At 46.8% G+C, this 12,318-nt stretch overlaps 2 protein-coding genes across 2 annotated transcripts; one reads left to right on the forward strand and one right to left on the reverse strand.

Annotated features, from left to right (window-relative positions):
• The first annotated feature begins 53 nt into the window (after positions 1–53).
• On the forward strand, positions 54–5,947 carry LOC130388326 (dnaJ homolog subfamily C member 1-like). The gene is made up of 12 exons (XM_056597788.1): positions 54–336; positions 844–945; positions 1,291–1,337; positions 1,528–1,693; positions 2,275–2,348; positions 2,450–2,543; positions 2,699–2,789; positions 3,006–3,163; positions 3,491–3,610; positions 3,997–4,045; positions 4,222–4,763; positions 5,266–5,947. The coding sequence occupies exons 1-12, from the start codon at positions 181–183 to the stop codon at positions 5,332–5,334; spliced, it is 1,668 nt and encodes a 555-aa protein (XP_056453763.1). The 5' UTR covers positions 54–180; the 3' UTR covers positions 5,335–5,947.
• Positions 5,555–12,318, reverse strand: LOC130388327 (serine/threonine-protein kinase RIO1-like). Its single transcript, XM_056597789.1, has 17 exons — positions 12,120–12,318; positions 11,454–11,682; positions 11,272–11,362; positions 11,106–11,175; positions 10,913–10,955; positions 10,659–10,751; positions 10,460–10,572; positions 10,228–10,308; positions 10,052–10,138; positions 9,720–9,857; positions 9,221–9,324; positions 8,286–8,392; positions 7,763–7,828; positions 7,569–7,679; positions 7,259–7,312; positions 6,939–7,052; positions 5,555–6,652 (listed from the first exon to the last, which is right to left on the reverse strand). The coding sequence occupies exons 1-17, from the start codon at positions 12,179–12,181 to the stop codon at positions 6,551–6,553; spliced, it is 1,665 nt and encodes a 554-aa protein (XP_056453764.1). The 5' UTR covers positions 12,182–12,318; the 3' UTR covers positions 5,555–6,550.

Below are 12,318 nucleotides of genomic sequence, written 5' to 3' on the forward strand. Positions count from 1 at the left end.
GCGGCTATACTTTTATTTTGAAAGCAGTGCCCACAGCTCCCGGAAGTGTTCGAGTAGTGCGTGTCGCTGGCTGCTGTATACATCCACGGTGTGTAGTATAGTAGTGGACTGGACTGCCGGCCGGGTCTGGACAAGCATTCACTTAACAGTCTTTATGTGGCCGTGACTCAACGATCAACCATGTTCTTATTCCCGCCCGGTCGATCGCTACTCTTTTTATCGTGTGTTTTTTATAGTGTTTTATCTCCTGTGGCTTCGTGGGACACCGACCTAGAGCTCTTTGATCTGGTGGAAGAAATCCCACAGACCTTCTACCAGTTCCTCTCCGTGGACAAGGTAGGGTCCAGTCAGTGTGCCGCGGAATGGCCGCCCTACATTGGTGTCTCTGTAGCCGGGTCATATTAAAGATTTAAGTTACTCCATCGGTCCAACATTCCCGTTACGCGGGCTACGGCGTTGAATAAACAGCAGAGTACAGTGCGTCTCTGCTGTGCATTCGGCTATAGGATAGCCTATGCCACGCACGCTAAACCCGGCGCACGTCCGCAGACAGCTGTTGGCTTCCCGCGGCACTGGCACGTATGGATCATAATTAATAGGGCCTGATGTTTCATATTAAACCATTAATCCATTAGTTAACAGATTGAAAAAAGTCGGTAGAAAATTCTGATTCTTCTTCCGCCTGGAAGATACTATGACATATTTCCGACACCATACATTTCCGCTTCTCATAAATATGACTCGGAGGTAACATGCAGGTGTTAATTGGCCTTGGTTGATCTGTGTCTCTCTCTGTCTCCCCTTTATTGCGCTTTCTCCCTCCCTCCCTCTGGGTTACCGTAGGATGCCACGCCGGTGGAAATCAAGAAGGCCTACCGGCGTCTCACGCTCACCCTCCATCCAGATAAGAACAAGGATGAGAACGCAGAGAGCCAGTTCAGACAAGTAGGAGTTGTCTCCCATCACCACACACACACACACACACACACACACACACACACACACACACACACACACACACACACACACACACACACCTCTTCAGTATACTATACACTTCTTGAGTATACTATACACTTACCATGCCATGCTGTGTCTTTTATTAACGTGTACCCTGTCTCCATGGGAACACTGGTGTGTGTTTGGTCCTGCAGTTATTTTTTTTGGCATTATGTTCTGTGTGTTTGTTTTGGTTGTGTGTGTTTGGTTCTGTAGTGTTTACTGTCTGTTTGCTTCCTGAGGAGCGTGTGGGTGTGTTGACTTAGTTATGTTTGTTTGTTTTCCTGTCAGCTGGTGGGAATCTATGAAGTCCTGAAGGATGAGGAGAGGAGAATGAGGTAAGACACACACACACACACACACACACACACACACACACACACACACACACACACACACACACACACACACACACACACACACACACACACACACACACACACACACACACACACACACACACACACAGGCCTCCTCCGGTGTGTGTGGTACCCAGGGGTCTGACTGGATCATGTGACGTGGCTCCAGGTACGATGACATCCTGGTGAACGGCCTGCCGGACTGGAAGCACCCCTTCACCCTGTACCGCCGGGTGAGGAAGATGAGCAACGCAGAGCTGGGCTTCCTCCTCTTCCTCATCCTCACCGTTGGACACTACGCCATCATCTGGTCCGTCTACCTGGAGAAACAGCTGGTAAGCCCCCCCCTTTTTTAATTAAACTACTAAGAACACACCCCCTTTAAATAAACAGCAGATAACCACACCCCCTTTTGATTGAACAGGCTGCTAACCCCACACTTTTTATATCAAACAGAAAACACCCCATTTCATCAACTGCTGATGACCCCTCCCCCTCTTAATTAATCATGATAACCCCACCCCTTTAATTAAACAGCTTTTGTAAAGTTAACCAAACTTCAAACTTTGTACCTTTTTGTTATGCGCCTTGATGCTTTCCCCTTTTTGCATGCAGTCCCCTAAACTCACAGGCAAAATAATCTGGGTTCCATTCCCAATGTCTGTAGTCCTACCTATAGGCATCCTTGAGCAAGATGTCCCTCCCCCCTAATTTATCATTAAAGCATTTATCGGTAATCTAGTTTACCGTTAGACGGTACGCATCAATTCCATTCAAGGATCTGAATACGTAAACAGTCCCACAATTGGTTTTAAGTTTGGCTTGGAAAGGATGGAGCCTCTGTTGTTTGCCAGTAGGGGGTCGAGATTGAGCCAAAGACCCCGGTGCATCTGTTACATATGACTGTTTTGTTCAGGATGAAATGCTGAGCAATAAGAGGAAGAAGGAGAAGAAGAAAAAGACGAACTCCAAGCCGTGTGAGGAGCCCAGGTGCGTTAACGTCCAACCTTTTGCCCCTTGACTAGCGTCTATCATGTGATGTCGCGGTGTTGTCATAGCTCATGGGGCTCTTTCTGATTTGCCGTCTGCAGGGATCAGGACCGCCCCAATTGGCAGGACATCCTTCCTCTGAAGCTCAGCATCTGGCTCTACCTATCAATCAAATCACTGCCCCAGACCATCCAGGTCAACCTCCCACTTACTGTCTGTCTTTCTGAGTGTCTGTTGGTTTGTCTCGCTGTATGTTCAATGCCTGTCTTGATATCTGTCTGCTAGTCTGACTGACTGACTGACTGACTGACTGACTGACTGATCACCTGCTGTGTATGTGTGTTTGGTAGGAAGTGAAGCAGTACTACGAAGACCACAAAGAGATGAAGATGAGAGCGAAGCAGGAGGAGGAGGAGATGGCTGAGCAAGAATCTGCTCCTCGTAAGACACCGGCGATTCACTTGTACATTGCTTTTAGTTTCACTCCTTCATCCCTTTGGATTCACTCCTTCATCAGCCAATCATCAGAACCCCACAGCAAAAACAAAAACAGTTCATTGAGAGCACTATATTCTATTCGGGAAAGTTTTGAACGTGTGTTTGCTCTGGAACGAATCTGTCCCGGCCGTTGACACGACACGACCTCCCTTCCTGTAGGGGAGAAGCGTCCCAAGGTGAAGAAGGTGAAGGTGGAGTTCCCGGTGTACGAGGCCCCGGCGGCGGACGGCCTGTACCAGGTGTGCCCCACGGCCTCCATCCAGGAGGTGGAGGACCAGCTGGACGACTGGCTGGACAACCGCAAGAGCAAGAAAAAGGTACCAGCCTCCCCTGGTCCAAAACTGATGGTCCAAAACTGATGGGGGAAGTAAGTGGATCCTTAGTGATTCCAAGCCCTCCACCCCAGTAGCTTCCATGGGGGCATTGAAAGACTTTGTTGGTCATTGTCAGAGCAATACAACTAAAAGGACCATGTCAAATATTTCTATTTGTTGAATGGGATTCAGGTGTACATGAGACTTGTGAAGGGGCTGTGGGGGTACATACGACAAAACGGTTGGGAAATTGCTAAATAATAAAATACTGCTGTAATGGCAATTTATGTTGAAGTAAGTTATCCATTTTTGTGTGTTTTTGTGTGTCAGGCTCCAGAGTGGTCCGACGAGGACATCAGCCTCCTCAGCAGGAACATGGTGAAGTTCCCTGGAGGAACGCCCGGTCGCTGGGAGAAGATCGCCCACGAGCTGGGAAGATCCGTCGCTGACGTGAGGAGACCGTGTTGATCTAGACGCCCGCCGTACTAGCAGGGCTGCAGCTCCGCTACTCCTTAGTCTGATCGTGAAGTTATAATGGTTAAGACGAGCCACATTCACTTTAAGACGAGCCACATTCACTTAAGACAAGCAAAATTTCACTTTAAGACGAGCAACATTCACTTTAAGATGAGCAACATTCACTTAAGACAAGCCACGTTCACTTGCAGACAAGAGGAGTCAAATTATGATAAAGTATCGTTAATCCATCATCAGCCATCATGGGCTGTAACCTGGTCAGTAGATGTAAAAGGAGTGCTTCTGTGGTTGGCTGAAGTACTCCGAGATGTGGGTTTGCTTGGTGTGATAATCCTAGGTTGTGTTCGCTTTCTCTCCAGGTGACCACAAAAGTAAAGCAAGTCAAAGACTGTGTGACCAACACTACAGGTAAAATAAATGTTAATCATAATAATAATGAAAACCTTAAATGTTACTTTTTGTGGGAAATTCCCTAACTATTACAATGAGTGCACATTTGGAGCGAAATCTAAATCTCTACCTGCCTATTGGCTTACCGCACTGACTCTGTGATGTCCCTCATGGTCACCGATCGTTGTCCCCAGGGCTGGTGAAGCTGTCGGAGCTGAAGAGCGGCCAGTCCTCCAAGGCGACCACTGCTGGCTGTGTTGCAGACAGCATAATGACCCAGCGGGATGCCCCGCCCACCACCAGCCCCGCCCCAAAACCCAGCCCCAAACCCGCCCCCACCCCCAAACCCGCCCCCACCCCCACCGCCTCCGCCGTGACCCCACCTCAGGGAGAGGAGGAGGGGGAGCAGGAGGGACAGGTCCTCAGGAGGAGGTCCAAAAAGGCTGGAGGTGGAGGTGGAGGTGGAGGAGGAGGAGGAGGTGGAGGAGGCACGAACGGGGAGTCGAGGGTGAAGTCGAGGCGGCAGCGGGACTTTGACCCGACGGCCGTGGATGAGGAGGAGGAGGAGGAGAAGCAGCAGAAGCGGGAGGAGGCGCAGCAGGAGCCCGAGGAGCAGAAGGAGAGCGTGTGGACGCAGAACCAGCAGAAGCTCCTGGAGACCGCCCTGCAGCAGATCCCCCGTGGCGCCGCCGAGCGCTGGGACCGCATCGCCAAGATGGTGCCGGGCAAGACCAAGGTGAGCAGACCCGTCTCCATGACAACCGTCCACCAAACCACAAGTATCGGCCCGTCGATTTGCTCGACATGAGCGTGTGATGGACACGCTCATTTTGTGCCTAATAGAAACACTTTTGTGTCAAAATAAATGAATAATGTTTGATTATTTTGACAATCGAATGTTTTAACGTAGACGGACACAAAAGCGTTCCTTACACACTTTAACGTGATGCTAGGTTGACAGTTTGGTGGTGCCAACTGCCAACCTAGGATCACGTCAAAGTGTGTTGCGGACATGTTTGTGTCTAGCTACGTTAAAGCTGTTATGTTCAACATAAAGTTTGTCAACCACCTAGATTTGTTTTTACTAATGAGGGAAAAAGGTACGTTTAAATGAATACCTACCTTTGACACCAACGTGTGGATGAGGATTTCGGTAGTTGGATGTTTTATTGCTTATGATGAATGACCATACAAATATATCGCAATGTTCCAACTGCCGTTTGTGGCTCCGCCCCCAGGAGGAGTGTATGATCCGCTACAAACTGTTAGCGGAGCTGGTCCAGAAGAGGAAGCAGGCCAAGAGCTGACTCCCTGTTTCACCATCTGAGCGCCTTGCCCCTTCCTGCCACGCCCCTCCCCGACATCTACAGCCAATCAAATATCATGGATTACCTCTGTGAGCTAATCAGAAAGCTGGAAAACCTCTCTTTAGCCCAGAGGCTTATGGGTAGTTTCTGTATGAAACCTTTCACAGGTTGGTGGGGGGAGGGTAGTTGCTGGAACTATTTTTTATTTTAGCTGATCTAATTCATGTCCATCCTAACCCCCACAGGTGTTTTTTATTTTTTAGTCTATACTAATTTGGTCAGCTCCGTTCATGAAATATTCAAAGTATTGGACAAAAGTTTTTTTGTTTTATGCCCAATTCGATCATGGAAGATAAGAATTATGTATAACCGCCCACATTTGACATCAGAGGAAAATGGTCTAATTACATCCAAGCTTAATGTGCCTTAGCCCCGCCCCTACCCCTCACTCAAAGTACGTTGTTCAGCATTCGTCGTCTCTCGGGAACATGGCCATCGGTGACACTAGCTCAACCATTGTTATTTCTTTCATAAATATCTTGTTACAACTGCAAATGGTTTATTATGAATAAAACAGTATTTATTTCCTTGAGTTTGTCATGTTGTTCATCTGTTGCTGATGAAACAGTCTGTCCTGCTTGTCATCTGTGTAGGGTTTGCAGCAGACAGGTGGGACAGGTGCAGAGAAAATACTGCATAGAACTTCCGGCAAGGTATTTACTGTTTAGCAGACACCTTTAACCAATCCCACTCAACTGCCTACATTTACTAATTATGGTTTGAGTTGATTATGGATTTATTTAACAACCATACTATCTTAAATTAAGTGATCAGGGAACCATATAACAAATTCATTTTCAAACTGGAATCCACATTGGATAAAAATCTGTCACAATTTAAGTGTTTAAAAGATTCACCTTTTAGCCTGGCTTGCATCATCATAAACTAATGTTTGGTTTATTTTTGTGAAAATCCCAGACTTGCCGGTTGAATATTAAACAACCATACTATTACACGTATGGGTTACATCTTCCAGAATGTTCTGATGGTTTCACAAGTCTCCGACTCCAGTGACATCCTGTGTGGTTGGACCAGTGGCTGGAGATCTGTTAAAAAGGTTGCCGGTTCAACTCCCCCCTGAACTAGCATTGGAGGCTGGTCCCTGGAGTACAAAGTCAGACTGAGGTGATCCCAACCCGGGCAGGCTCGGTTCCCTCTACTTGTTCTTGGACGTTTTCTCCTTCCGTTTCTTCACGTGTTTCGGCGTTTTGCTTTTCCTCTTCTCCCTCTGAGCTTCTTTGATGTTCTTCTTTCGTTCCTAGAGGAGGAGAGGACAGCTATGAAGACGTCCCTGTGTTTGTCAGTTGGTTGGCTAAACAAAGAGTGCCTGGGATCCAACAACAGGCACTCTGTTTTAGGAGTGCCTAAACTTTATTTATATTCAAAGTTTAATTGGCATTTCTTTAAAAAACTACAAAAATCAAATATACTATAACGCTGTACCTTGAAGTTACATACAATTCATTTTTTGCATTTTTTTTAATGACCTAGGAGTCGACATTACAACACATGGATTGGTAATGGACAAGTTACATTTGACATACCTTCTTATCCACCGAGGATTCCTCTTGTTTCTCTCCTTTCTCTTCCTCATCTCCGTCTTCCTCTTCTTCAGAGCTGCCCTCCGAGCTGCTGCTCTCCTCCAGCAGTGCCGGAACCTAGAACCGGAAACAGACGCGTCTCTAGCGTTAACACTTCCTGCTCTGATGGTTCGCCTAGCCCACTAGCACCCCAAATAATAGCTCAAATCTAAACTACAATCCCAATTTAACGTGAAAATGCAATCTCCTAAAGTCACGTAAATCGTAACGTCAATGATTCACAAAGCAATAAGAAATTTCACTTGAGAACAGGGTACACTGACCTTTTGAACTCCAGACAGGTCCTTCCTCAGCCCCATTACGGTTTGGTAGAGAACCTGCGGAAAACATAGTCAGCGTTACTAGAGCTGCCTCTACCTTAGTAGAGAAAAAATTAAAAATCATGAAAAAAAAAATATTTTAAACAAACGTAACTAAGTGTTACGGAGGGCCAGTACACACAACAAACAATAGAACAAGATCATATCAATATACGATAAGGCGAATAAAAAAACAGGGGAAAAAAAGCGAGACTGTAAAAACAAACAAGCAGTGAGTTATGAGGTATGAGTGGCGTGTAAACCGCATCCTCACGTTGTCGTTCTGGGCGTGCATCGCGGCGTCCTCCTCCTTCATGGCCGCCACGTCACGCTCGTAGTGGTTCACCTCCGTCAGCGTCCGGGGGATGTAGGCCTTCTTGAACACCTGGGGGTAAGGTCAGAGGTTAGGCTTACTGTATGGGGGCTTTTACTTTGACAGCTGGTACTGGGAGAGATGTGTGAACGCACCTCTTCGTCGACCCGGTCTTGGTCCGAGCGCTCCTGCACCGTTCTGTCTGAGGAGATGTCCATGGCCTACACACACACACACACACACACACACACACACACACACACACACACACACACACACACACACACACACACACACACACACACACACACACACACACACACACACACACACACACACACAGCTTTATTATTCAACCAAACCCTGTCTAAATACAATCTTAACTTTTCTAAAACTGTGCCTAAATACACAACCTCTGCTTTAATAAAAGTCAGCTTAAACAACGTCTATTCTTTTCATTCTCTATTTGGTTGTCACTAGAGACTGCTACTCGTTGGATATACAATGACAATTAACGTAACTTTTTAAGGACATCACACATTGTTTGCCACTTAAACTCATAAAATATATGATATTCTATTCTTTCCAAAGTGCAGCCTGAAGACCCACGAGCTGGGACCCCCGGGCTAGGACCTGCACCCCAGATGAGCTGCTGGTCGCCCCACCCACTCCACCTACCCGCTCCAGGTACTCGTTGATGTTGTCGCTGTTGATGGAGGGGTCGGTGATGAACTCAAACAGCTCTCTGATGGTCATCACGGCCACGCCGCGCTTCAGGAAGAAGTCTGGGGGGGACAGGGGATCAACGGTCAGCCTCCAGGGACCTCATCGCTTAGAGAAACTAATGGATTAATGTTTATAGGGATGGTGTCTTTAACCCTGACTAGTGTCACACATGCATGTAAAGTGGCATTTCCATCTGAATAGTGTTGTAGCTTAAAGGTTGTATCAGCGATTCTGGTTGCCCTGACTTCCGTTGCGAGACTCCAAACAAACAGAGCCAGCTAGCCCCTCCCTCCCGTGTTTTGAAAATGATCATGGACGCGCATTTTCATGAACGTGCATGACCATGAACGCGCAACACATACGACAATCGAAGGGTCGCATAACCCAGGCACGAGCGCGAAACAGCACAACACCCACCCCTTGCCTGTGATTGGTTAGAACACTGTTTATTTTGATTTTGAGGTGTTGGTAGTACCATTTGTTTTTATGTGCGATCTCGGAGCCTAGGCTGCCTAGAGACGCGGTTTTTTGACAGCCTGCTTATGGGACGGGCAGCTAGCGGATTGTGAGGAAAAAGCAGATGAATGTGATACTTTATGTTTCAATCAGAATCACTGATACAACCTTTAAGGCCACTAAATATATGCAGGCTTTCTGTTCTGCTGTGGGCAGTCTGAGGAGAGCCGTGTCTGAGGAAATGACAGTGAGGAATGTGGGCTGACACCTGCTATGTAAACCCCATTTCAAAACAGTGCTTTGATTCCCTGCAAATAAACAGAGTGGTTTCCTTCAGTGGTGAGAGCCCCTGGTGTGTAGTAGGATGGCATACAAGAACTGTCAGCTACGTGTGCACGGTGTGTGAGTGAGTGTGAGTGCGTGCCCGCTACCGTTGATGTTGCTGCAGTCCTTGCGGAGGAACTCCAGGGCGTGGGGGTGGTCGTGCTCCACTGACTGGGACACGTCGATGATGACTGCGTCGCCGTTGTTGTACCTGAGCGACCAACACGGCTGTTAGATACACAACACAACCTTCTGGAAGGATTCCCGTCTGCGTTCGGTGTCCCCGGAGGTTACGGGTCGGTGGTAATCGGACCCCGAATGTATCTGTAGTAACTCTCCTTCTGTCTAAAGCTGCAGAGAAGTCGCATAATCGCTTTCTTATATGGAATAATGGAATAATAATAATAATGGAAACTAATACGCTAGCTGGATTAACCATACGTCTGCTGGCAAAGGAAACTAGAATTGTTCACGCTGATGGGGATCTTCCCCATTTTCCCTTTTGAAGCAGATTCATTTAATTGCAAACATATGCAATAAGAGGTTAATAAGATGATCATGGAGTGGTACAAACGTAGTGTGACTAATACCGCTGAAGACACTCACAGTATGTTGAACTCGCTGAGGTCGGCGTGGACCAGGCGGGCCTCCTGGTACATCTTCCTCATGTGCTCGATGACCTGCAGGTACAGTTCGCACGCCTTGGAATCGGACAGTGCCGCGTTCTTCAGCAGAGGAGCTGGCCTGGAACCACAGATATGGACCCGGTCAACAAATCCGCACTTCCCAATGTTCCCAACACTTCCCAAATCAGATGACTTTATTGAACCCGGGGGAAATGGATTGATCGAACAATGTTAATTGGCCCTCTGATGCAAACAAGCAGAACACTGATTGGCCATTAAATTAACGAGCAGAACACTGTCCTTGGTTCTTACATGTCTTCCTTGCCAATGAAGGTCATGAGGAGGACATGACTCCGGAGCATCAGAGGTTCTGGACTGGGTATCCCAGCTGTCTGCAGCCTAAAACCCAGAGGCCAAAGGTTACATAGAATCCTCTGGAAGAATCCTCCTTCCCAGCTTCCTGCGAGACAGATGTTCGGCTAGTTCACCTGAGGAGGTTCCTCATCTCCTTCTCGGCCCACGTGCGCACCATCTTCCTGGGGTTGCCTTTGCAGTAACCATGGCGAAACCTGCAAAAAGCACAGAGGCAGCACTGAAGATGGTCTGTGCAGCTGCCTGTGTGTGTGTGTGTGTGTGTGTGTGTGTGTGTGTGTGTGTGTGTGTGTGTGTGTGTGTATGTGTATAAGAGGTTAACAGACCATGCTGAGGACGTCTCTGTACCTGAACTCTCCGCTGACGTATTTGTCGCGGTCCTTGAACAGTAAGATGGACGTCTTGTAGATCTTGATCGCTCTGTTCTCTCCAGCGGCTGTGGTGGCGTGGTACACGTTGGCCTGGTTGTTAAATCACAACAACCCAGTTGAGAGAGACACACAGACAGACAGACAGACAGACATATAGAGTGTGTGTGTGATCTCACCTCTTTCCCTGTGCTGATACACCCGTTGATCTCAGAGATGATTCCACGACTGAGCATCTTGAAGAGGATCATCCTTGTTCTGGGATCCAAAACCTGCAGAAGGAGAAGTTTCAATATAAAAGTCCTCCTCTAGAATGTTAATCTAGAACATGAAACATGGCCAACTGGAAGCATCGTGGCCTCAACAATTCTATTTGACTCTTGACTAAAAGTGTGAATGACACTATGAATGTTATTATTATCAGGTGGTTTACCTGTTCAACTGTAGCCCGGTCCGACTTGTCCTTCACTCGGAACCTAGAAAGCAACAGATTAAGACGGATGCGGTTGCTACAAGAGTAAACAGTCTTTGTTTGTCATTTAGGAGGAAAACATTACTCTAAATGCTCAGAAAATTGTATCTTGGCTCCTCGGATAATGTTGGTAATGATAGGGAATGAAACGTACGTGTCAGAATCCCTCTGTTTCTGCATTGTCGTCACTTTGTTGATCACCGAGTCGGCATAGTTTAGTTTATCTACCCGGAATAAAGAATGTAAGAAAGACAATCATCAAACTGTTGCTGGTTTTGTGAACCAGCAGAACAAAGTGAAAGAAGGTGAGGAGAATGTACCCAGATTGATCTTGTGTTCAAATTTCCTCAAAGCTTTATCGGTGGGCGTGGACGACTTGAGCGCCTTGTTCGAAGAATTCTGCTTATTTGACTGTGAACAGTAAATGTAAATATAGTTTAGCATTTAACGGTAGATCAAGGTGATATAAGGTATGCATGAGTGAAGCATTTTCATCTCCTACCTGGGAGTTGAGGCCTGGTCGGTTCATGCTGTTGTAGCGTTTGGTAATGTCTGACCCCTTCCAATCCCACTCGTCGTCATCATCTTCTTCATCATCATAATCATATTCATAGTCCTCATACTCCTCTCCTTCAACCAGACCGGTTGGTGGAGGTTCAAGCGACAGACTGTTGACCTGGGTTTCTACCACATGTACGGCCGGTGGAGTAACCTCAACGGCATCGGCGGGACTGAACCACAAGGACATTTTTCATGTCAAACAGATCGAACATTACGTTAAATAACACACCGTACAGTCAGTCACGCAGGGCTACCCAAAGCAACACAACATTTAACTCCATGTTGTTGCCGGGTAGCCATGACAACCCCTGACTATTCTTGACATATAGATATTGTCGTACAGTATAATCATCACACACATCATTTTTGTTCATTGAACAAATTATTTGTGTTCCTACTTTCATATTAACGTGACATGGGGAAAGTCGAAGTAGGGCTGACATACATGTTAGTGAAGCTCAACTGAAGTGAGTTGAGTCTAGGATGTTGTAGTAGGCCTATAATATATATATCTGTATATAATGGCACATTCTATGTGGATTGTAAACAGTAGCATCATCTGCACGTAATAAGGCATACCGACAGCAAATAATGGACCAACACTCACGTGTCTGAATCTTCTGCATCGTCGAATTGTCCCTCTACAACATTGGCACGAAGAGAAGTCATTATCTCTAAAATCACAACCTTTATTAGATTCAATTAATACTTTATCAGTTGTGATGGTATTCACAATAACCCCACACAACCTCGTGTGCTAGGGTTAGGGATGTACTTCCGGGTTCAATGTTTTTCTACGGTGGCCG

The sequence above is a fragment of the Gadus chalcogrammus genome, chromosome 8 (genome assembly GCF_026213295.1).
Source record: "Gadus chalcogrammus isolate NIFS_2021 chromosome 8, NIFS_Gcha_1.0, whole genome shotgun sequence".
Taxonomy (NCBI): Eukaryota; Metazoa; Chordata; class Actinopteri; order Gadiformes; family Gadidae; genus Gadus; species Gadus chalcogrammus.

What these genes read in the sequence shown, in the direction of transcription:
- LOC130388326 (XM_056597788.1), top strand. Translation starts at nt 181, where the DNA reads ATGTTCTTATTCCCGCCCGGTCGATCGCTACTCTTTTTATCGTGTGTT. An exon ending in CAGAGAGCCAGTTCAGACAA is followed by an intron (nt 946 to 1,290) that starts GTAGGAGTTGTC and finishes TTTTCCTGTCAG; the next exon opens with CTGGTGGGAATCTATGAAGT. An exon ending in ACCGCAAGAGCAAGAAAAAG is followed by an intron (nt 3,164 to 3,490) that starts GTACCAGCCTCC and finishes TTTGTGTGTCAG; the next exon opens with GCTCCAGAGTGGTCCGACGA.
- LOC130388327 (XM_056597789.1), bottom strand. Translation starts at nt 12,181, where the DNA reads ATGACTTCTCTTCGTGCCAATGTTGTAGAGGGACAATTCGACGATGCA. An exon ending in GACCAGGCCTCAACTCCCAG is followed by an intron (nt 11,363 to 11,453) that starts GTAGGAGATGAA and finishes TACTGTTCACAG; the next exon opens with TCAAATAAGCAGAATTCTTC. An exon ending in AATCCTCGGTGGATAAGAAG is followed by an intron (nt 6,653 to 6,938) that starts GTATGTCAAATG and finishes CTCCTCCTCTAG; the next exon opens with GAACGAAAGAAGAACATCAA.